Source organism: Mastacembelus armatus, chromosome 20, assembly GCF_900324485.2.
Source record: "Mastacembelus armatus chromosome 20, fMasArm1.2, whole genome shotgun sequence".
NCBI lineage: Eukaryota > Metazoa > Chordata > Actinopteri > Synbranchiformes > Mastacembelidae > Mastacembelus > Mastacembelus armatus.
The window spans coordinates 4,186,352-4,209,264 of record NC_046652.1 but is presented as its reverse complement, the minus strand read 5'-3'; the positions used below and the strand labels follow the sequence as shown (position 1 = coordinate 4,209,264).

The 22,913-nt window shown below is 39.2% G+C and overlaps 1 protein-coding gene across 1 annotated transcript; it reads right to left on the bottom strand.

The window, feature by feature from the left end:
• Nucleotides 1–5,519: 5,519 nt before the first annotated feature.
• dap (death-associated protein) lies at nucleotides 5,520–18,513 on the bottom strand. Its single transcript, XM_026292048.2, has 4 exons — nucleotides 18,319–18,513; nucleotides 16,442–16,538; nucleotides 10,583–10,625; nucleotides 5,520–7,404 (listed from the first exon to the last, which is right to left on the bottom strand). Exons 1-4 carry the CDS (start codon nucleotides 18,371–18,373, stop codon nucleotides 7,285–7,287), a joined length of 315 nt encoding a protein of 104 aa, XP_026147833.1. The 5' UTR covers nucleotides 18,374–18,513; the 3' UTR covers nucleotides 5,520–7,284.
• Between the last annotated feature and the right edge of the window lie 4,400 nt (nucleotides 18,514–22,913).

Below are 22,913 nucleotides of genomic sequence, written 5' to 3'. Positions count from 1 at the left end.
CTGTAAGGTCTTATATAGACAGGTGTGTGCCTTTCCTAATCAAGTCCAATCAGTTTAATTAAACACAGCTGGACTCCAATGAAGGAGCAGAACCATCTCAAGGAGGATCAGAAGAAATGGACAGCATGTGAGTTAAATATGAGTGTCACTGCAAAGGGTCTGAATACTTATGACCATGTGATATTTCAGTTTTTCTTTTTTAATAAATTTGCAAAAATTTCTACATTTCTGTTTTTTTCTGTCAAGATGGGGTGCTGAGTGTACATTAATGAGAAATAAAATGAACTTTTTTGATTTTGGCAAATGGCTGCAATGACACAAAGAGTGAAACATTTAAAGGGGTCTGAATACTTTCCGTACCCACTGTACATAAAATCCAGTTAAAATGCTGTCTAAGGACTGCATGGTGTGATGATTGAAATATTTAAAGGCCTCACTCAAAATTTGCTTTTTTCTTTGTTTTTGCACCATAAATGTCTACCTTTCACCATACTGACGGTGTATGTATTTAGTTTATTATTAATGGGCTATTTTCGTATTCCTTTACTGAAGGATGGGGATATGGGTTTGATTCTGTGAAAACTGCAGTTCAAATATACACAAATTTATGATGCTACAGATTTGATCTGGTTCGCCTTAATATATAAATATCTGCAAATTTCAGTGGAGTGTAGTACCAGACTAGAAACCTCTCGACTCAGAGCAGCCAGAAGGTTTTATCTGTTCACAGCAAATATTCCAAAGTGCTAAGTTTAAGGATTTAAACCAGACCCTGGAGCTTCTTTGAACTGTATATTTATTTACTTTTTAAGTTTACTTCATATGACATGTACTGTTGTTGGAATATTGTGTTTGGCTCCTGGTGTTACCCTAACTGAGCACTGACAGCTTAATGCTGATAACCCAGACTGTAAAAACATCTGCACACTTTGCTTGAAACCAGTCAGTGTGTGGGTCTACAAGCAAAAAAAAAAAAAAAAAAAAGAGTTGCCTCTCCATAGACAAACACAAGAAAGTAAACCAACACACCTGTTATGGAATTTTTAATACAATTTCCTATTATTTTGCAGCACCATTACCAACGCATGGACTGTCACAGTAAAGTCTTTATAGTGCCAGTGTTAAGTGCTAAACACTAACACCATGTTTACTAGTTACACTAGCAATAATTTACCTTTTTTAGCTTTGTAATCATACTCATATGACCAATACATGAGATGGGCAGGATGCTGCATTTTAGCAGTGTCTCATTCTGTTGTTCAGTTCAGTTTAATAAGGCATGACAAGGGATGAGAGGGCTGCCACACTGAGCAAACTGTATACATCCTTGAAGAGCCAAGGAAATTACGTCTCCTGTAATGGTGTGTTTCAGCCTCCTGACAGCGACTCCTACCAACTAAGCCTGCAGGGGCTGGTTTATAGGGCTAATATGAGCTGACAGAACACCTGGTTGCAGATGCTTGTGTAAAGATGGATTACATGCACTAACACCTGGTGCACACTGCTTATATGTGTGTGTGCTGAAAGAAAAAACCCAGAAGACAGCTCTTGGAAAGATGCTTCTGTTTCATTTCAAAACACCACCTGAGCCCTAATCCCTCACTGCAGTCTGCTAATTTATCATGGGATGTTTAAAGACTTCTATGCATACAACAAATTGTCAAGTAATGACAAATGTATGTAAAGAGAACAAGATTTTTGTTCCATCATACCTAATTTTTGTCAGGATTTATCTGAGAAGCCAAAGCAAGACAATAGATAGACAGGCTGGGTGAAAAGGGTACAATGTTTAATGAACCACAGGATCACAGGTAAGCAGGAAACTGACATACATGTCAATAACATAGCTATCGATCCCAGGACAAGATCTCGGGTAAATAACATAAGTATCTTTACACAGGTAAGAAACAAAACTGATTCTGCACATGACCAGAGCACTGGTATTTACAGGGGCAGCACATGGGTAAATAACACAACTGTCTCTGCACAGATCCTGAGATAGGTCACTGCAAGGTATGAACACAAACTAAACGAAATCAAAACAAAAAACATAACTTTAATTTCACAAGAATTACATAAATGCAGCATTTCAGGAATTTGTGAAATGTTTAACATGAATGGGAATGACAATAATCTACCCGTAAAGCAACTGACTAGGCAAAACAAGTCCATACCGTGAGAGTGGGAACAAGATATTTGGCATAAAGTCATGACCAGAAGTCGGGGTGGACACTTATTAATAATAAGTGAAGTAATCAGGACAGGTAACGAATGTGGTAACGTTGGTCTAAGAAAAAAGTCTTAAAAAAAAAAAAAAAAAGTCAAGAATTCAGGATGACACCCATCACACTGCCAGAACACTGAAGAATAGATATGCTGGAGGCCTTGTGTGAACAGCGGGAAGGCTGGAGACCTGGAGAACCAGGAAGTTCAGGTTGGAGGCCTCTGGATTAGACAAGAAGACCAAAGCCTCATCTGAGGACAGTGGAGCTGACCATGGGACTGAGCAGTTGCACCACTCAGGAACACAGCCTCTGAGCCAGATGTCAAGCTGGGGCCTCTGGGGAAGATGGTCTCGTGACTGGGCAGGAAATGAAAGCTGATGTGGAGTCCAGCAGTTAAGGCAAAACCTGTAAGTGAGCCAAAGATCAGCATCAAAGGTAGAGTCCATCTAAAGCATGGACAGGAGGTTGGCATTGGAGAACCCCTCTTGAGGACATGCTGTTGGCTGGCATCAAAACATTGAAGGCACAAGACATTGAAGACAACTGCTCTAGAGTGCAGGATGCCCTGATAGCTGGAGAATCTGACCAGGTAGTCGAAGTCAGTGGCGACTAAATCAACATGTTTCAGAGCAGGCTGGGCAACAAACCGGACAGCACATTGGGCATCAGCTAGAGGGGTCAGGAACAAGTTAGCACCGGGAGCATGTGTGATGTTGGTGGCAATGGCTGAAACAAACAGGCTTATTGGTTACTCAAAGAACAGGAACAGGCTTGGGAATTGTCTTGTTAGTGGGGACACTGTCATCGACAGACTTAAGAGATCAGGTTTGCAGGATGACTGGGGCCTGCTATCTGGCTGCAACTGAAGATTGAACACGCAGGATGGCTTGAATTTGCATGTGCTGAAACCCAAAGACCAAGAGGTCAATTCAGAAGAAATTCAAGCTGGGAACCTCAAGAGCAAGAACAGCCTTGCCAGTGGCTTTGGCCTACCAAGGAACAAAAACTAGTTTATTGGTGTGTCTGGCCAACTCAAGAAGAGGAACAGGTTTGGAAACAGGGATTGGCATGGTGACGGGAACAGTGATTGATGTGTGTTGGGGGGTGACAATTGACCTACAGGTAGGAAATGGGAACATGGCATCCATGGGGATGGGCAAACCCTGGCAGGAAGAGGAACAGAGGCTCTGGAGAGTATGGCCAATCCACTAAGACGAAGAGACCCAGGAGGTCAGGTTTGCAGAATGAATGGAACCCGCTGGCTGCTTGCAGCAGCTGGTTGGCTGTGGCTGAGCTTTCTACCTAGATCAAACATGCAGGTTGTTTGATGCTTTTAAGTGCTTACTAGCAAAAAGTGGAACTTGTGTGCGCTGGTCAACTGGACCTAAGGCTGTGGCTTGGGTGTAATGGATGACTGTAATTAGGAAGGCAAACACCTGTGGGAATACCACATACTTCTGGGAGCTTCATTCCCTGGGCTAATACACGGGGCTGTAACTGAATTGCATGGGACGACTGATGTTCATTTATGCCGGGGAGCCTGGAACCCACTTCAGAGAAGGCTATGCAACAGAGCAGACAGCAGATTGTGCAACCCAGAGAAGCTGAATGGATGGATCAGGAATGGTTGTGGTGCTAGTGAGGATAGCCAACACATTTGCAGGAAAGGACTCAGGGGATTAGGTTTTCAGAATGATTGGGGCTTGCTGGCTGGCTGCAGGAGTTGGGGCTCACTGTGTGGATATGGCTGAGGCTTGCTGGGTGACCGGCTGCAGCAGGAGATCAGGAAAGAAGGCTGGAGCTTCAATGTCCTGAGTGTCAAAGACAGGAACTTGGGTGTGATGTCAACTAGGCCTGAAACTGGGGCTCGGGTGTGATGGATGAGAAGGATTAGGAAGCTTGGCCACTTTATTCCCAGGGCTGCTGGTATTAATGATGTCTGAGACTGAGGGAAGAAAGTGATCTGTTTCTTGGGCCTTTATCAATCAATCAATCAATCAATCAAATCACTTTATTAGTCCCCAGGGGCAATTAAAAGGCACGCAGAGCAGCATATGTACATTCACACAGACACAACAGAGCAATTTAAAAAGTCCATTACAATTAATAAGAATAAATACAATACAAAGTGCTGGGTGTTAAAGTGCATTGTACTGCAGTTCTAAGAGACAGGAGTTATCTGACCATTTCTTTGAATTAAGGAGCTGGACAGCCCTTGGGACAAAGGTCACTTCCCTCCTTTGAGTCCTGCATCCAGGACAACACTGTTAACTGGGTCTGTTGTAGTCGCAAGACTATTATGCAAGGCCTGCAAACCCTTGCACAGAACTAGATCCTCCCTCACTTTATGGGTACATATTAGACAGATTGTTGTCAGGATTTACAGACATTTAAGAACCCAAATGCAGAACATGACAGGAAGGTTGAGTGAAGAATGTACGATGTGAATGATTAAAGGTATACGGGTTACAGGAGAAGGCAATATAGGTAAATAATACAACCATTTTATCACTGGACAAGAACACAGCCAAGTAATTTAACATCTAATCACAGGGCCAGAATAAAGGTAAATAACTGTCTTTATTAGAGTATGATCATAGACGACTTAATTTTCTCCTTACAGTTAAAGAACTTGAACCTTTCAAAAAGCATTATGTAACTGCAGTCTCAGGTTAATACGAACTGGATTAGCAATAATCTATGCAAATGGGAACAAGATTCTTGGCATAAAATGTTCACCCAAATTGGGAAGAGAAAAAAGTCCTTCAAGCAGTGATCACATGCAATTCTTCAGACAAGCCTCAAGAAAAACAGGAGCTGAGACATTGTGACATGGTACAAAAATATTGGTATAACATGCAGGTGAATTAACACTGAGCACCTTTCTGGGAGCTGGGGAAGGAGATTGGCTGGTATATACAGGCTAAATCCCAACTACCTTGATGTTTACCATGTTCACTTTTTGTCCTATCTTCGAATCTTAGTCCTGCCCACGACAAATGTGAGGGAACGATGCAATGAAAAAATGCCAGGAGGGAGGAATCAAGGAAACAAGTTTAAGGTGACATGAGATGTCCTTCAGTAAGGACAGAGATGTGCAGAACGATCAAATGAGGTAATTGGGATGTGCTAATACTACATTAATGAGAACCATGTGAAATTAGTCAGGGCAGGTAATGAGTGTGGCAAAGCTGGGAACAGGGATCTGTGAGGAAAGGGGAAGTGTACCTCAGTTGATTGATGTTTCTGTGAATAATGACAATTTCCATTAAAAAAAAAGACAAACTGAAAAAATACTTTTCAAGATAGTCTATACTTTATTTAATATAACAACAACACCTAATACCTAAGTCCACTCAGTAAGATTTGTACAATTTGAACAATTTACTCAAGAAAAATGAACTTTTGAAAAACAGAAATTAAACTATTTCAAAGTTAATTAAATTAACATAAGAAATCATTTCTTCTTGGCAAGCTAAAAAAAATCTTTCCTGGAGACATTAGTGTTGCGATGATGCTTAAATGTGAGGTGATCAAAGAAACAGTTTTATGTGTGTTGATAAATATAATTTCTAGGGAAATGCTAATACTGATTTGGGGGGGCTGTTACAGATTTCTGATATGTAGTTTCGGCAAATCCCTGAGACTGCCAAGCCTAATTAGGTGTTTCAAACAGTTGACATATTTGCTAACATATTTAACATATTTGTAACAGTTTTCTATGGAATGTAAAGATACGTTTTTACACTTGTGCTATTCTTCCAGTATGTTAATGCTTTTGCCTTTATCTTAGTTAAAACCCTAACTATTCGCTGTCCTGATTCTTCGCAATGCAACTTATAATAAATGTAATAAAGCGTATGATTCCCTTATCATATTCAGGCTAATGTAAATGCAAACATAAAGCATGCAGCAGCTGCCTTGCAGGAAATTGATTTCTTTAGATTTCTTTACATTTTTGGTTGCATTTTCATTCCAGTTGATTCTGGTGTGCTGCAGATAAAATGTGAATGCATGGAAATCAAATGAGACAAAAAAAAATACTGAAATAATGGGGCACTGCTGGGAGCACATTAAAAATGCTAGGAGAGCAGATAAGAGAAAGACTCTTCATTAAATAAGGGTAAGAACAGTGACATAGAAATGAAACTGTAACTGTTATATGATGGCAGTTTTAGCTTTTGTCTAACCATTGCTCACCACCTTGTAGCTACTTGGGTAAGAATCCTGTTTTGCATCTTACTGGTTCTCCTTATTGTGAATCTATAATACTGAAAAAAATATTGGTTAATGGCTAAAGGAGGTGGAGCTATTGGGAAAAGGGTCAACTGGAATGCTTATAACCTCAGTATTTAAGCTAATGATCAATTCTTAGTCATGTTAGTTATTTAACTCTCTCTGGTCCATGCTGTACCTGTACAGTTTGGCAAGAACATCAGCGATATACTTACTACAAACTGATTCTTGCCGTTTAGAAGCTGCTTTCCGTATTCACTTTGGTTTGTGTTGCTATTATAAAATTGGTGTCCATGCACATTGGTTTATTTGATCTTTGAAGTTTATAAGACTAGAGATTAGACTAATCAATGTGAGGTTCATTAGTTAGCCTGACTGATAGGGTGCTGTGATTGGCTAGTTGCAGTGACATGGTATTGGTCAGCACATCAGTGGAGTCAGATATCCCCTCACAGACTCAGATCTAATATCACATTTTCTGCAAATTATAACTAGAATGGTAGCCATTTTAGAAGACCCCCCCCCCACTCTTTAATGCCATTGTAAGACTATACAACTGTCAAAGCAATCCTTTTTAAAGAGAAGACCCAAAAGCGCAGAACCAATGTAGTGAGGGTGTAAAGAGCGGGACTCGTAACATGGCTTTGGCATTAGGTGTCTGTTGCTGACAAATCACTTGTACATGTGACACAACAGGCTAACAAAAATTAATATGATTATTTTAGAGGAGATCTGTGCCTGGTGGGGAAAAATCTTCTTCCTGTGTTCCATCGACAAGGCCGGCTGGTGGAGTTAGCAAAGCCATTGTAGTTTTCTGCCTGACTCACTTGCGGGGCTGATGAATGTTCTGGTTGATGTGGTGGGCAGGGGGCAGCTTGGGGACACAAGGCTGGGGCTTCTGATGGGCCACCTGGGCAGCTGCTGGGGTAAAGTCCTTATCTCCCTAAAGAGAAGTCAGTCAACAGCATGTTAGGGCAAAAGACCAGAATTCACAGTTCTCTATTTGTACAAAAAAAATATTGTTTCAGCATTGTCATCATGATGTGTGCATGCACAATGGCCAATTTGCAGGCCATACAATGTCAAAAAGGCTTATTACGTCCTTTTCTTTAACATTTGAAAAATATGAATCGAATCAGCTTAGTGGGACAAATGAAGTTCCATTTAGCCTCTGATGAACTTGTGTTTCATTTTTGTATTTTCGCTCTTTTTTTTTTCCTCACATACATTTGGGCAAACCAATATTTTTTTGAAACCAGAACTATGCTTAAAGGTGGAATGTGAATACTGTGAAAGATTTAGTGGCATCTACAGCCCATTTCCAGGCGCATAACAAAACATGCTTCCTTGTCTAGAGCCAGTGTCTGGTTGGTTTGGCGGAGCAACATGACTGCCACCGTAAAAGGACACTGACTCCCTATGTAGATTTAAAAGGTTTAGTTGGTATTTTCCAATGACTACACACTGACAACATATTTATGAAAACTATATTCCATGTCTGCTAATAGATCCCTGTTTTTATACAATAGGTGCATTTTTATTTCAGTATTCATCCCATCCCTCCAATAATCATAATAACAATGCAGAAAAGTAGTTGAACATTAAAGTAGGGTGCACTCATCTGTCCCTACTGATCTACTCTGCATCTGTTATTCTAAGAAAAATGCAAATTAACAGCCTCACTAAATTGGATCAAAGCGGCAATGTAACCCTTCACAGAGGAATGCATAATGTTAATCAGTCTTGGTAGAGTTTTTACTTAGTTTCCTTCTCACTTCTTTATTCTTCTTTTTTCTTTGTATTCTTTTTAGTTTACCTAAACAATCAGCTTTCTTTCCTTTCTTCCATCTTTTGGTCTTTACCTTAAGTTACCCGTTTTTTATGCTGCACTTTCCTCTCTTGCTTTCTTCAAACCGATCCAATTTGTCAAAGAAACATTAGCTCAATTGGACAAATGAAATTTATGGCTCTAGCAGTGCAGACTCATTTATCTTCGGGTGTAAAAGGTTTTTACATAGATCTTACATACAGCACAGAGAGGGGTGGGTGAGGGATTTGGTTAAAGCTTAGAAACCAGTTATTTAAAGACAGTGTTTATGAAACACACACATTGCTTTGTAGCATGCATGGTTAGGTGAATTATTAGGGAAGGGTGAAATTCTTCCACCTAAAATACTGGATTTTGGTATTGAGTTCACTTGTTTTTTTGCTGAGTCTCTCTCACGTTGCCATATGTGGATGTTACTACTCAGTATAATGACATATGGTTCTTTTATAATCTGATTCCTCAAGGTGTCTACATGAGTCAAGTTAATCAACCCTAAAATTACATATGGACAAATGCAGATACTGTCTGTGTATCACTGAACTTTACTTTAGTCAGCCACCTCATCCTTGTGTGACCCTTATTGTCTTTTAATGTGTGCGCTGTTTTGTACTGTATACCACAGTGCACTCGTTTTTACACATGTGTATGTATGTGTGGAGGTGGGTACAAAACATTTAAGAGTGTGTATGTCTGCGTTTCTTTCATTTAAAGCTAACTGCATGAGATGTGGGTGATTTGGCCCTTATTTTCCCCTCTTCTCTCTTCTGCAGCTCTAAGCTTTTCACTCCTCTATCTCTGCTCTGAGCACACGGTTGAGAGATAATGCAACAAATTTAACCCCATGCTGCTGTGCATTGTAAACAGAAGTGACGCTGTGAATGCAAAGACATGTTTTCTACCTAGCTTTTAACATCTTAGTACCAAATTATCCAGGGAGTAGTGTGATATTTGATACTTCTTAAATCTATTTTTGAAAAGTTTTGAAGTTGAAAAAAGGAAAAAAATACTCTTTTTAGGCACAAGAAGAGAGTGCTTAATTAGTCTGTTACCATGAACACAATGTGATCTAATGTAATTTATGGTTTGGTATGGTAAATTTCTTTAAAAAAGCCCATCAGGCCGCAGCCTCCTCATACAGACATACACACACTGAAGTGTTTCACTTGGCCCCTAAAAGGCTTTTCTGAGGCTTTGTGCAGTGCTAGCCTCTGGGTTTGATAACAGTGATAGGGCGCAAATGGGAAGGCTAGATGCGAATCGGCGGATAAATGGCATTCCTGCCATCTTCCTGATATCACACCAAATCTTCTGCAAAAGGTCTGCCTGCTCTAACACACGCACACACACACACACGGCAGAGAAAAGAGCCATCCAGGGAGTGAAGGACACTATTTTTTTTAATGTTTCTCTCACTTCAGGAAACATTACAATGGCTTACATATAATTCCTGTAGACCTACTGTAACTGTAACTCTAACCTTAAACAAAGCATTTGCTTAAAATTTTAAGATTTATGTTTTGGGGACTTGACTGTGCAAATGGATTTATGTGCCCACAACACGAGTTATACCAGACCACACAAACATAAGCAGATATGCAAAATCTAAGACATACAGTAAGAAAGAATGAATGAAATTTTTAAAAAGGCCCATTTGGCCCACTTTTCAAAGGGCCAGCGAAAGGCTGTTAAAACACAGACCCACAGGGTCTGACACAAATAAAGCCATACCTGTACTTCAGGGAGAATGTGCCATAATGGCCTACATGCTTCTATGAAGCCTGTCATGTTTATTTTTTGTCAGACAGGTGTCGATTTACCTCTGGTCATTTTTTGATGCTGCAAAACATGTTGGTGATTTTTTTTTATGGTGGTTCATCACAGTTTTAAGTGCCACGAGCTTAAACATCAACAATAATAATGCATGTACTGTACATTCATATGTACATTAATATGTACAGTACTAGTTCTTGATGTGTTAGAGACAAATCACTGATGTGTTTTATAGTTATGTTATTGGCATGTGCAGCAGAGACTTATTTCAAAATGATTGTTATACATTCGAACTGGCTGCAACACTCTCCTTTCACTTATTTTGCCAATCCCTAAGATTCTCTCCATTTTCTTTTCCTTCCAATGCTCTGCCTTTTTTCCACTTTTCTCAATTGGCTCAGCGCTGAGCCTCTAGCTCTCACTGTAGAGGTCATGTCCCATACACAAACTACATTATAATGGTTATTTCAACAATACTGGCGGTCTTTGTATGTCAGAGTCTGTGAATGTGTGTGTGCTTTACCTTTGTAATGACTCCAGACACAATCACAGGGACCTTTGGTGGACTAAAAAAGGAGAAAGAGTAATAGAGAAAGAAGAAAATGTAAGTCATAACAACACTGAACTCTAACATTTAGTGCACAGGTCAGTTGCTGCTTACTGTATATTCGGCACAGCAACATTTACAAAAGTTTACCTATTTGGCTGCATAGGAATCTCCAAAAAACACTGTGCCAAAAAAACAAACATCCCAAGTTGCCAAACACATAGCACCCACAGTCTTGCTCTCACTGGCACAAACCGGATGAACCTGCCAGCAGCTTAAATAGCTCCCATTCATCCTGGCCAAACACTGGGGCTCACAGCTTCTGGACGGAAAACATGAGAACAGAAAGAGCAGGGGAGGGAGAAAATGGGAAAAAGCTGGAGGTATGAGAGGAAAACAGCATAATAGAGGAGGAGGATGATACAAAAGGATGTGGGAAGGAGCAGAGAAAAAAAAGCAGCTGATGACAGAAGGGAGACATGGGGTAAAGGCAGGTCAGAGGAGTGGCTGGGGAAGGTGATAGGGCAGAGAGGACAGAGGAAGAGGAGTGAAACACCTGTGAAAATACAGACTTTTAGGGGAGCGCTCAGCGAGACACAGAAGAAGGCATGGAGCCAGAGACAAAGATGGAGGAGGAGGAATGTGGAACCTGAGGTAAGTATCGACCTTGACATGACAAACGAGCGCCGTCTAATTTTACAGCATTGCCACCGGCAAAACAGTACAGTTGCAGTAGCCACCTTCAAAACTCTACTCAAAGACATTAGGCATATCAGCAACCGTGTACAACTTATAGCTTAACAGCATAAAACTTTTAAGGGGATTGAAGAACATTTGAAACATCTGCCTCTTAATTCATACCTTCACGATCCATGCACAACTTTTAGATCACAGTCCCTTATATAGATTTTCAACACACTTGGCTAACCTCCATGTCTGCAGTCAACATCTTGGCAACGAACAGACTTCGGCTACTTCACTTATTCACAATATTTACACCTTGCCAGTAAATTAACGCTTCAATATGACAAATTTTACTGATTAGTCCTCACTGGCCACTTGCCAAGATGTGGGGTAGAGAGGTTCCTAAGTCTATTAGCAATTCATTAAACTAAAATACAGCTTATTAGCACCATACTGGATAGCATATTGCTATTAAATATAGCATTTTAGCACCACAAGTGTTCCTTAATCAAATAAATTGTCTTCTGAGTTAGAGTTTGATCTCTCTGGCTTCTCCAGTCCACATGGTAAAATGTTCTTGGGTAAGACACTGAACCCCATGTTGGTCCTGATGGCCATTGCCACTGATGTGTGAGTGTGTGTGTGAATGATTGTATGGCAGCTTTGTTGCCATCAGTGTGAGTGTAAAGCTCTCTGAGTGCCTAGAAAAGCACTATATAACTACAAGTCCATTTTCTAACCGGTGAAAGCTTGATAAAAAAAAAAAAAGTGTGGGTATGGAAGAACCTGTCAGCTAAACCTTCATCTTAAACACATCTGGGGGAATGTTATGCTTGTCAATAGATGTATCAGAACTGTAAAAGGCCTTGCAGCATTATAGGATCCCAGATTTCTTCTAAGGGGCCCTTGTAGTGGTAAAATAGCTTCTTAGCATTCAGCTGCTACTGTCAGAAAACAATCCCATGTTCTAAAAATGTATTTTTACTTGAGCTTTACTCCATGCTGCTATGATGTGCCATACTTATGTACAGCTGCTGGCTTAACTTTAATTTCAGCGGAAGCTATACTGAGACGTGACACAGTGGGGTGAACAGGCACGCCCAGTTGGATAAGTCCACATACTGAGACATCGTGGGCTGTCACATGTCTCTTTTCTATTGTTCAACCTGAAGATAAACCCTGAAATACTGAAAACAGACTCAGAAGGAATGGGATGAATAAAACATAACTAAAGATGAATGAAATTACCAGCATTGCTTTTGAAGCCTGTTAACATCAATGTTTGCCTGTTGTTGGCATTAAAGTCAGTGAGTGAAGGCAGAGAAATAAGATATGCTCAGTCGATTTTCTGGTCAACGTTTGTTGTTTAAACTGTGCTGGATGTGATTTTAGGCAGATGTACAGGAGTGAGGGCTGTAGGCCTTTCAGAGAGACACACACTAGATTTTTTCAAAAGTATAAAACCCCTTTTTAAAATCAGACAAAGTGAGACAAGAATTTAATCTGATGCATAAATCTAAATACCACACAAAGAGAGAGAGAGAGAAAAAACAAAATTAGTCACAACATAATGCTACTGTGATGTGAGATATCTAGAGATGAACAAACAAAGAAGAAGGAAAAGGGACAGAGATGCCTGCTGTGGTTAGGTGTGACTGGGAGCAGGGCAGCTGTGTATGGATGCATCCTGCAGGAGGCAGTAGAGAGCTGTAAAAAAAATCCTGGAGAGGAGTCGTTTGTTACCAGAACAGTTAAAGGATTGGAAAATAAGAAAAAACGCACAAAGAGAGACAGAATGCATATTTTAATCAAAAACTAAAATGTGTATTTATGCATTTGTGTGCGTGGCCTATGCTGTCTTTAGTTTTAAAACCACAGCCCCACCTTTCTCTCTCTGCTTCAGAGGAGCTGGAAGTTTGTTGCCGTGGGCGAGGTGGCAGTTGCCATAGAAACCAATGCCTGTTGCCTTTCTCCCCTCAACTTTTCACCACGAGCTGTCAGCTTTCTGCACGTTTCACCACAGCTTCTATGCACAGTGCATGTGTGCAGTGATTTAGTCAAGGAAAACCTGCTTTTTGTGAGTACATCCCTCTCATATAAAATATGTATACAAATACGTAGGAAAGGTGGCAACTGAACTGTCATAAGACCTCTGATCACCTTGCATGTAGTTTTTACACATTTAGCTGACAGTCTAATTAAAATCATACACAAGATGTTAATAAAGACCAGTAAAAAAAAAACATGTCCCCCTTTCTTCTGCTTCTCTAACTTCACATCTACAATACATCACATTTTTATGTATAAGAAAGATTTGTTCCTCATCCATTTATGATACTATCATTTGACTTGTCTGTAACTCATCCTCTAAGCAACCTTCTCCTTTTTTCATTAGTCCATCTCTCATTAATATCTTTCCTCGTTCATACCTTAATATTTCTATGCCATACCTGGATCCCCATAATAATCAACCTTTCTCCTCTCTCTCCTCGCCATAATCTTGGCCACCTATTTCTCTCTTTTTGATCCATCTGTCCATCTCAGCTAGATCGGGTATGGCAGGTGTTCCCCTGACTACAACGCTTCACTGGCTGCTGCTAATGGGAAATTTACCCAGTAGCCACCTGCTAGATGTCCATCAGCATGACATAGGAGAGGGACAGACTGTATGTGAGTGAGAAGGACCCACTGATTGAGTGCGGTGGAAGCACTGACAAATCCTTTTTAGTTCAAAACAAACATTTCACTAATTATGACCTGTCTGTATTTACACAGTTTCTCAAGGCTGAATTAAAATTATGTATTAAAATGCAATTCATTTTTAAGTAATAGTTACTGTTCTTCAGCTGCACCCTAAAAGTAAATATTTGGAAGAACTCATAGTGAGGCAACTAATTCCCACCATATAAAGCTCTGGTGAAACAAATATTCAGTTTATACACGAACAAAGAGATATTTCTACCAATAAAATCCTATATATAATTTACAAGCCATGCTTTTAGCTGGCCCCTCTACCACTGCAACCCATTATACAACTCATTGTGTCTTTAGACTGAAATGCAAACAATAAGAAGAAGAAAATAAAAATGATATAAACTGTAGGGTGTTTCCTTGTAATCTGAAGACAAATTAAGTTTCTGCGCTTTGGATGTCTTATCTTCATTAATAATTTTGTTTGCCTTATTATTGGACAATAAAATATTGATTTATTTAAAGCTGAAATGATCAAATGATCATCATATTAATGCTTTAGTGGACAAAGAAAATCAGTTGGCAACTATTTTTTTATCTATTATTAATTTCTGTAATTTCTTGGTCACTATTTCTTAAATGTTGGGCATTTGCTTTACCCAGATTTCTAGTATATTTTATATTTAAGCTATGGACTGTTGGTTAGATAACCAGTACACACTTAAGGTGTCACGTCAGAGTCTACGAACATGACATGACATTATTTACAAACAATTATTTGACAAACAGATAGTAGAAGATTATTTATTATAAAATAATTGCAAGTTGTAGTCCCAAGTCAATTGCCAAGACATACAATACCATATGATCCAGCATGGTGAAATGAGGATGATAAGTTTTATTCAGCAGGTTAGAGTGGTGATTACACTCTGACCAGTGTCTGATACAACTTCAATGAATGAAAATTAAGCCTTTCTCTTATCTGCCCTCTCAAGCAGGTCAAACTTTTATATGGTTTTTGTACTTCCTTTATCCACCTACTGACTGACTACGCTTTTTACATTCATTCACTCTAATATTGCCAGCTATCTAAAAACAAAAACTTGTTATTGTCACTGGCAGACGTAATACTTTTCCTGAACAACTGCAATACCACACTGCAACATAAAGGTGAATGAAGAACATGAAATATCTAGTGATTGTAAGAGTCACCATGTATAAAATACATGCACAGAACATTTCTTGAGAGTTGGCCATTTTTTTGAACCCCGCTCAATCGCCAACACAAACACACAAAGTGATATCTGATGTGAACAAACCAGCTGTACCATCTGGTACATCTCTGTGAATACTGACATGTGGGTGTATAAGAAGAGAAACCCACATGTACAGTATGTCTTTCTAGAGATGTAAAGACACTCCTTGACATAATGTATTTCATAGCACCTTACTCTGACATCACTGATCACAGCTCAATACCTAATCCCAACCCTTACCTTAACTCTAACGTAAACCTAAGACCAACCTGGACCTTAAATCCAAGTATTTATGGCCCTTTCAAATTGTGTGGACCAAAATTTTTTTAACAACACCCTATTTTATAACAAAAATCTGCTCACAGAAATATAGAAATACACACTCACACATGTGTGCACACACACGCCAACCATAAACAGTTTCAATGGGACACAGTGACCCAGTACAAACAGTGTATTAAATGAGCAAAAGCCAAACATGCTAGTGTGGAAGCAGCACATTTATTTTCTCTTGGAAATAGAACCAGCGCAATGTTAAACATGAGGACCAAAGCTGCTTGTAGCAAACAATAGTGACTGCTGAATGGCTTGTTCATGTTAATGCTGTAATTATGCAGTAATTATGTTGTTTACTGAGTCAGCTGGCAACAATATACTAAAGGTCTGCAGCAAAACTTTCTACAGTACAGTCTTAAAGAAAAGTGAAACCGGCTAAATTGCTTAGTTGGCAATTTTCAGGGTGCTGGTTTGTGTGTGTGGGTGTGATTACCAACTTATAAACAACCACAGAGTCATACATTGCACAGATGGTCTAACAGTTGTATGTTTACTTGTGTCTTATAAATAGACCGTAGAGAGTACTGAAATCAGTTTCACTTCTGCAGCAAACATATGCAGCTGCTTGTGTGTCTTTTTTGTAATCATGGACAGAATATGTGACAATGGCCCCCTGGGCACAGACAGGGGAGCCTCTCCTACACACCATCACGACTTGCATTTTCAAAGAGACACAAAATGACGAGGTGTTAGTTCTGGTCATGGTGTGTCTTCATGAGGTAGTTTTGTCTCTTTGTCATTGTTCTGTATCTCTTTGTAGTCACCACAAATTAATAACTGATGTCAAACAGAAGCTTTGGCCAAGGAGCCTTGTGAACCCTGGTTGGTGCCCAGGAGGCAATGATTCCTCTATGACTGTGCGTGTTACCTGCTGCTGATGTACTCCTCATTGTCATCTTTCTGTGGTGGTTCTGGGGCAGCAGCCGTAGGGTGCTTCTGCACTATCCTCCTACCCCCTGCCTTTACTGCAACAGACAGACACACACACACACACACATAATTTACCACAGTAAGACAGTTACTTGAACTGGTCATAAATGAATAGTGCAAAAACAACAGCAACGGCAACTACATGGATACTGTATTGGAAAAAATAAGATGTCGTACATATGTTAAAATCAGAGACTTCAACATCTGAATTCAAATAAGGAGATTTTACAGCTTTTACAAAGTGATAATCAACATTTTAAGTTGCACAACATGTTGGTGTAGTAAACCTGAAGTTTGTGCCACATCTGAAAGATCAATGTCAAAAAAATTTGGAAAGCAGGCCTGCTTTCCAAATTCACTTTGGGAATTAATACAGTTTATATCAAACTACGGCCTGCGTGTGAGGAGCATTTTTTTTCCTCCTGAGGCCCTGTGCCCTGCCACAGTGCTTATGTCCACATACACCTTATCTGTTTTTCTGCAGCTTACATGCTATGGAATGAGATTTGAGATAAGAACTGAACAGAAATGTGGACACTGAAAGTAAATCATTATTAATCAGTTCCAAGTCTCATTTTTTCTGTTTCAATTTAAAACTTTTCTGTTTCAATTTTCTATTTTTCAGTTTTGTTTTTTTCAGTTTCCGTCCTGGCACAAAAGTCTTGTGGGGGTGCGGTTACAGGACCGTGTCCTCATTGGTCAGCTACTTTTGAGCGACTGTTATTATACTTTATTCTTACTGGCCAGCAACTGCTGACAGGGGTGTTATGCTGAAAAGTGACTGAGTAGCTGTGTCCCAGTTCAGGGGCTGCATCATCATTGTCAGGGAGCGATGTATCTCATTGTGTAACTTTAGTTACGGCCAACAGTGTAAACTTTAGCTAATATTAGTTTACTAAAGCAATAGTGATTTTAAATTTTAAATCACTACTCATATCTGCGCTTATTGTTTTTTGTCACCTTTCACAAAGAATATTGGGATATGTTGGACCATGAAGGATACATCAGATGCAGCCTTCGTTTCCTGGGGAAAGAAAGCCGCACTTGTCGGCTGCATTAGAAGGAACCTTTGAATGAGACAAGGCTGTTGCGACACTGACACAACAGGCCTTCAAATGCAGCCTTGGGTGGATGTGGCCCCTGAATTGGGACACAGCTTCAGTCAGAGATTACGGCTGCATATATGTACGTACCTTTTGACTAGTACTTTATATATATATATATATATATATAAAGTACTAGTCAAAAGGGTCCAAACTTTTGACTGCTACTGTATATATACATACATACATACACACACACACACACACACACATATATATATATGTGTGTGTGTGTGTGTGTGTGTGTGGTGTGTGAATATATATATATATATATATATATATATGAACAAAATAGAAAATAGAAAATACTTACTTTCAGTGTCCTCATTACTGCTCAGTTGTTATTGTATCAAATCTCATTCCACAGCATGCACATGACTGCAGCCTATGACCTCCACGTCACCGCCATCCCGTAACGAATATATTGTAACTGAAACACTTGTGTGATTATAACAGTCGCATTATCAGCAGGTTTCAGGTTGCTACAAGATCTCACGCTAATCAGGAAGTAAGGACGTGTAAAATAAGGAAATATGGAAAGCGCTACAGTCTTCGTCGCCAAGAAACACGTCTCAGTCACTATATCTACCAGTTTAGTGCATCATTATCATTAAAGTCATGATTTCCGTGGTGACTGTCTGCCTTCCGAGACAACGGCCTTCAGGTTTATCTAAAGCTTTCAAAAACAAAACAATAGCCAAAGGAGCTTTACCTGCAGGAAGATGACCTCCTTTTGTTTCGATTTTCTCTTTCGGCGGCGATGACATGTCTAACTTACTCCGATGTGGAGTCAACAACGACAGCGTCAAAGAAATTCCTGCTTTATTATGCCTCAAACTGTGGAGTGCACTTCAGCCTGAATAGTCAACGTGGCTTTTTCCTGGGCATTGTTTGGAAACGATACGCGATGACGTCATGTGGGACTCGTCGGGAGCTAAGACGTGAGGAGCGCGCTGACGTCAGTCCTAGGTATGCGTGCAGTGTGAAAAGTGCTATAGTTTAAATATTTCGATCTATACAGCATACATGATTTATTCTGTAATTAAAAATAACAGAACATGAGTTGAGATGTATTATTATTATTATCTGTATCTGTAAATTTACCTTACTGATCCCACAGAATAAAAAAAAAAATAAGCACATGCCACACAAACACACACACACACACACACACACGCACACACACACATACACACAGTCATGTCTCACTATAGTTGTGAGGACATTCAGGCATAATGCTTAACCCTAACCTGAACCTAACATTAACCCTATAAACAAGTCTTAACCCTCAAAAAAAAAAACATTTGAGGTTGTGAGGACTGGACTACACAACCACAGTAAGACTTACTATCACACACACACGTTTCCATTTTTCATGGGGACAGTGCATTGACGTAACCTGCCTAACCCTAACACTCACCCTAACTTTAACCTAAACCTAACCTTAAATCAAGTTATCCCTTCAAAATGTAGCAATTGACATGATGGGAACCTGGATTTTTATCTCCACAAGGAAGCCAAGTCCCCACATTTCATTGTGTAAGGTGTAAGGTTTCAGTCCCCACAATGTAGCAAAATCATGGCACACATGCACACCAGCACAGACGCGGCTGCTGCACTGGGTTTTGGAAGTGGAAAGGTGGTGCCAGCCTCACATTTGTCCTCAGTGTGAGTGAGGACAAAGTGCAACAATCTGTTGCCAGGACATTAGTGTCCTTGAGGAGGGTGTTGACAACCAATCAAAAGGCCAGGGTGCAGTGTAATAATAAAAAAAGATTAATTGTTAAATGTAATTAAAATGTTTTGTCTTTGTTGACTATTATTTCACATGACAAGATTATTACAATGTCAGTCTTACTGATAACATCAGCTCATAGGGAAGTGTTTCCAGGGAGGGAGGATCCCAGAGGACACATTCATACCTACAGAGGTCCTACATTATCAACAACCGTGACCACAGCTGTGGCAGCCTGTTTTTCAGTCGTGCCTGAGATGCACTACCCATGTCCCTGATGGTGTCTGTTTAATGAAATCCTTCAACATGTGCCCTCTGTATATAAATCTGTTCTAAAATGATGTTTATATTTTCTACACAATTTTTTTTTTAAAAAGAGTGCCACCCCTCCTATCTCCTCTCTTCACTGTTTATCTCTACTGTGATAATGTCCCTTATGCCACGACATGACAGTGCACTCAAAATATTACCAAATGCAGTTTGTTCAAACTCATTTTATAGGATTTCAAAAATGCATTATGTTGGAAGGAATGCCTCAAGCGGGCTTAGATGAAATTTAATTTGACATTTTGTTTACATTGAAGGAACTGATTAAAAAAAAATATAGTTGAAAGTGAAGTTGCACTTACAGTATATATGGCAGGTTGTATAAGTATGGTGTCTTCATGGCGAAGCTTAGGTAACTCGGATAAGTTCACTATAACATCATCAGGTTTATTTAGTCAATAAACTAGTGTGAAAACTCATTGATTGTGTGAAAACTGTGTTATCTCTGTTGTCCAAATTAAGGTGTCTAAGCAGACAGTGATTAAAAACTTACTAAACTAGATAATGACGTATTCACTTCTAAAATGTTTTTTTTTATGTTATTGTATTTATTTTACTTGACTGTACAGCACTTTGGGCAGAACTGGTTGTTGTAAACGTGCTATATAAATTAATTGGACTTTGACCTAATATAATAATGATGTTACTATTATTATTTCATAGAGATGGTTCTGTCACAACATATGTTTTTAATTCATACATGCAAGTGTGTGTATGTGACCACTAGATGGAAGAATGCAACTTACATCAGAGAAGTGTATCCAGTTGTGTATGTGGGTGTTTGTGTCCTGCAGGATTCATCTTCACTGTAATCTCAACAAAGCTCAGCCTATGATGCCCCAGAAAACAAAGTCATGACAGAACCTGAACATACATAGTACTACATCAGCTTCAATTTTTTCTTTTCGCCCATACTTCTGTGTCACTCTTTTTCTATCCTTCTTTCTGTTTCATGCCTTTCTCTCTGTGATGTAGGCTATGCACACATGTGAGCCAGAGTGAGAGGGAAAACATTCATTATTTAGGATGAATTACATGGCACACTTTCAAACTGCTATAGGTAGACCTCTTCAGAAGTCAGTGTTCTCAACATCTGCCCAAGGCTGATATGACTGTGTGTCTGTGTATGTGTGTGTGTGTGTGTGTGTGTGTGTGTGGGTGCTGTCGTTGTTCTATTCCGGTGGGGACCTGCCATATCACTTATACCATGGGGGACCGGTTTTCCCCATGGGGACTCAGTCAAGTCTCGGTCCCCACGGGCACAAGCATTGCAATTAATAGAAAACAGCCACCTGATATGTCTATTTTTTCAAAAAGAAAATTGGACCCCAGAGGGTAGATTTTCCGGACATTTGCGTTTTGCTTAGTGGTCGTGGATGATATTGCAAGTGTGTGAATTTGCACTGGTGGGGCCCATTTTTCTGACAAAGTGTGAAAGTTTGCATATGAGAAAACTTTATATTTAATGAAAATTATTATAGTTTGCTTTCAGGACCATACGTATCTTTCAGACACCAGACATAGTTATTGTAAACCAGTTGTATTTTTCTTGACCTGATGTATTTTTCTTGACCAGACATATTATTCAGGACCAGACGTATTTTTAAGCCACCAGATGTATTTTTCAGGACCAGAAGTATTTTTCAGAGACCAGACATATTTTTCCAAGGCCAGTTGTATTTTTCTTGACCAGATGTATTTTTCAGAGACCAGAAGTATTTTTCAGGTCTAGAGATGTTATACAGACACTAGTTTTATTTTTCAGGACCAGGTGTATTTTTCAGGACCAGACATATTTGTCTGCATGACCACATCTGACAATTTCATAAAAATTTGTCTTTAAGTGTTTCATAAAAACACCCACCAGTTTTTATATCATAAGGGGTGTGCAGAGAACAATAGAAATCTAGGAATTTGATGGCTAATTTGTAGTTTTGTTAATTGCTCTTTGTCAATCAGAAATTCGAATGTTCAAACTAAAGTCCCCAACTAAAACATGCTCAGATGGGATTTTATTTACAGAATGAAACAGTGGAGCAGGTAAAGCAACTTAAATTAAAATTATGTCTGCTGAGTTTACACATTTACACATTCAAAAGAGCCTATGCATTTGTAGTAACAACATTGAAAAGCAGGAAACAGCTTATTAATGTTGAGTTTTGTATGTTCATTTTGAGACTTGAGTGACTTGGTAGTATGATTTAAAGGTCTTTGCTTTATCAGGTGTTTTTTTTTCTAAAAAAAAATGTATTTTGGAAACTTTCTGATGCATTAGAAATACTGAACATGGTACACTTGTAGTTGGTAGAAAAGTCCTCAATTTTTTCATTCTTTTATAAAACAATTTCTGGCATGTTAGTGACCATTTGTTAAACCAGTATTCAATTTTGAAATAATTTTATTTAAAATATGCAAACAATCAAATTAGGAATAACAAATATAAGAGTAAAGCAACAACAAATAAAAATGCAAAATAAAAAATAAATTTACATTTAAACTATATAGTCAAATTACATTTTGGAAATAATGTTAAACATGTCTCAACTAAGAATCTTAATCACTGCAGAGGCTAGAGAAGTCAACCATTATTTTTATTACCTATTTAATTTTGTTTGCCCAACATTAATGTAATAGTATATAGAACCAATCGTATTTGGGGACAAAAGATTAACACTAATTGGATCATGTCATTCAGCGCTAATACAATCCATTACTAATCTTTCACTCTAAGATAGGTTATGTAGATGCTTATCATGAGAAATGTGGTCCAGAATACAAACATACATGTCTGGTCCCCTGCAGGGGTCAAAAGTCAGGTATGGTACCCATGGGGCAGCAAAAGTCAGGTCAAAAATTTATGGTGAGTGTTTCCATTTTTTAAGTCATTTTCATCATGGAAAAAAATGAAACATGAATTTAGCAGTTAAAATCACATTCAGAAAGGGTGGATCCCATGAGGACTGTCCCAGTCATGGGGCCCAACCATGTATTTAAAAACAGTGTGTGAGAGAGTGTGTGTGTGTGAGAGAGAGTGTGTTTGTCTGTGAGTTTGTGTGTGTTGGTTGGGCTTTTGAGAGTAGTACTCTTAGTGACGGCTTACAGGAAGACAGAATGAGGACATCACAGGTGAATGAATTTGCTCAACCTGACAAGTGTACACATAAACAAACACACACACACACACACACACACACACACACACACACACTAACCTTGCCCATAACCACTTCAGTTTCTTACCCTGT

What these genes read in the sequence shown, in the direction of transcription:
- dap (XM_026292048.2), bottom strand. Translation starts at nt 18,373, where the DNA reads ATGTCATCGCCGCCGAAAGAGAAAATCGAAACAAAAGGAGGTCATCTT. An exon ending in AGGAGGTCATCTTCCTGCAG is followed by an intron (nt 16,539 to 18,318) that starts GTAAAGCTCCTT and finishes TGTCTGTTGCAG; the next exon opens with TAAAGGCAGGGGGTAGGAGG. An exon ending in GAGGAGTACATCAGCAGCAG is followed by an intron (nt 10,626 to 16,441) that starts GTAACACGCACA and finishes CTCCTTTTTTAG; the next exon opens with TCCACCAAAGGTCCCTGTGA.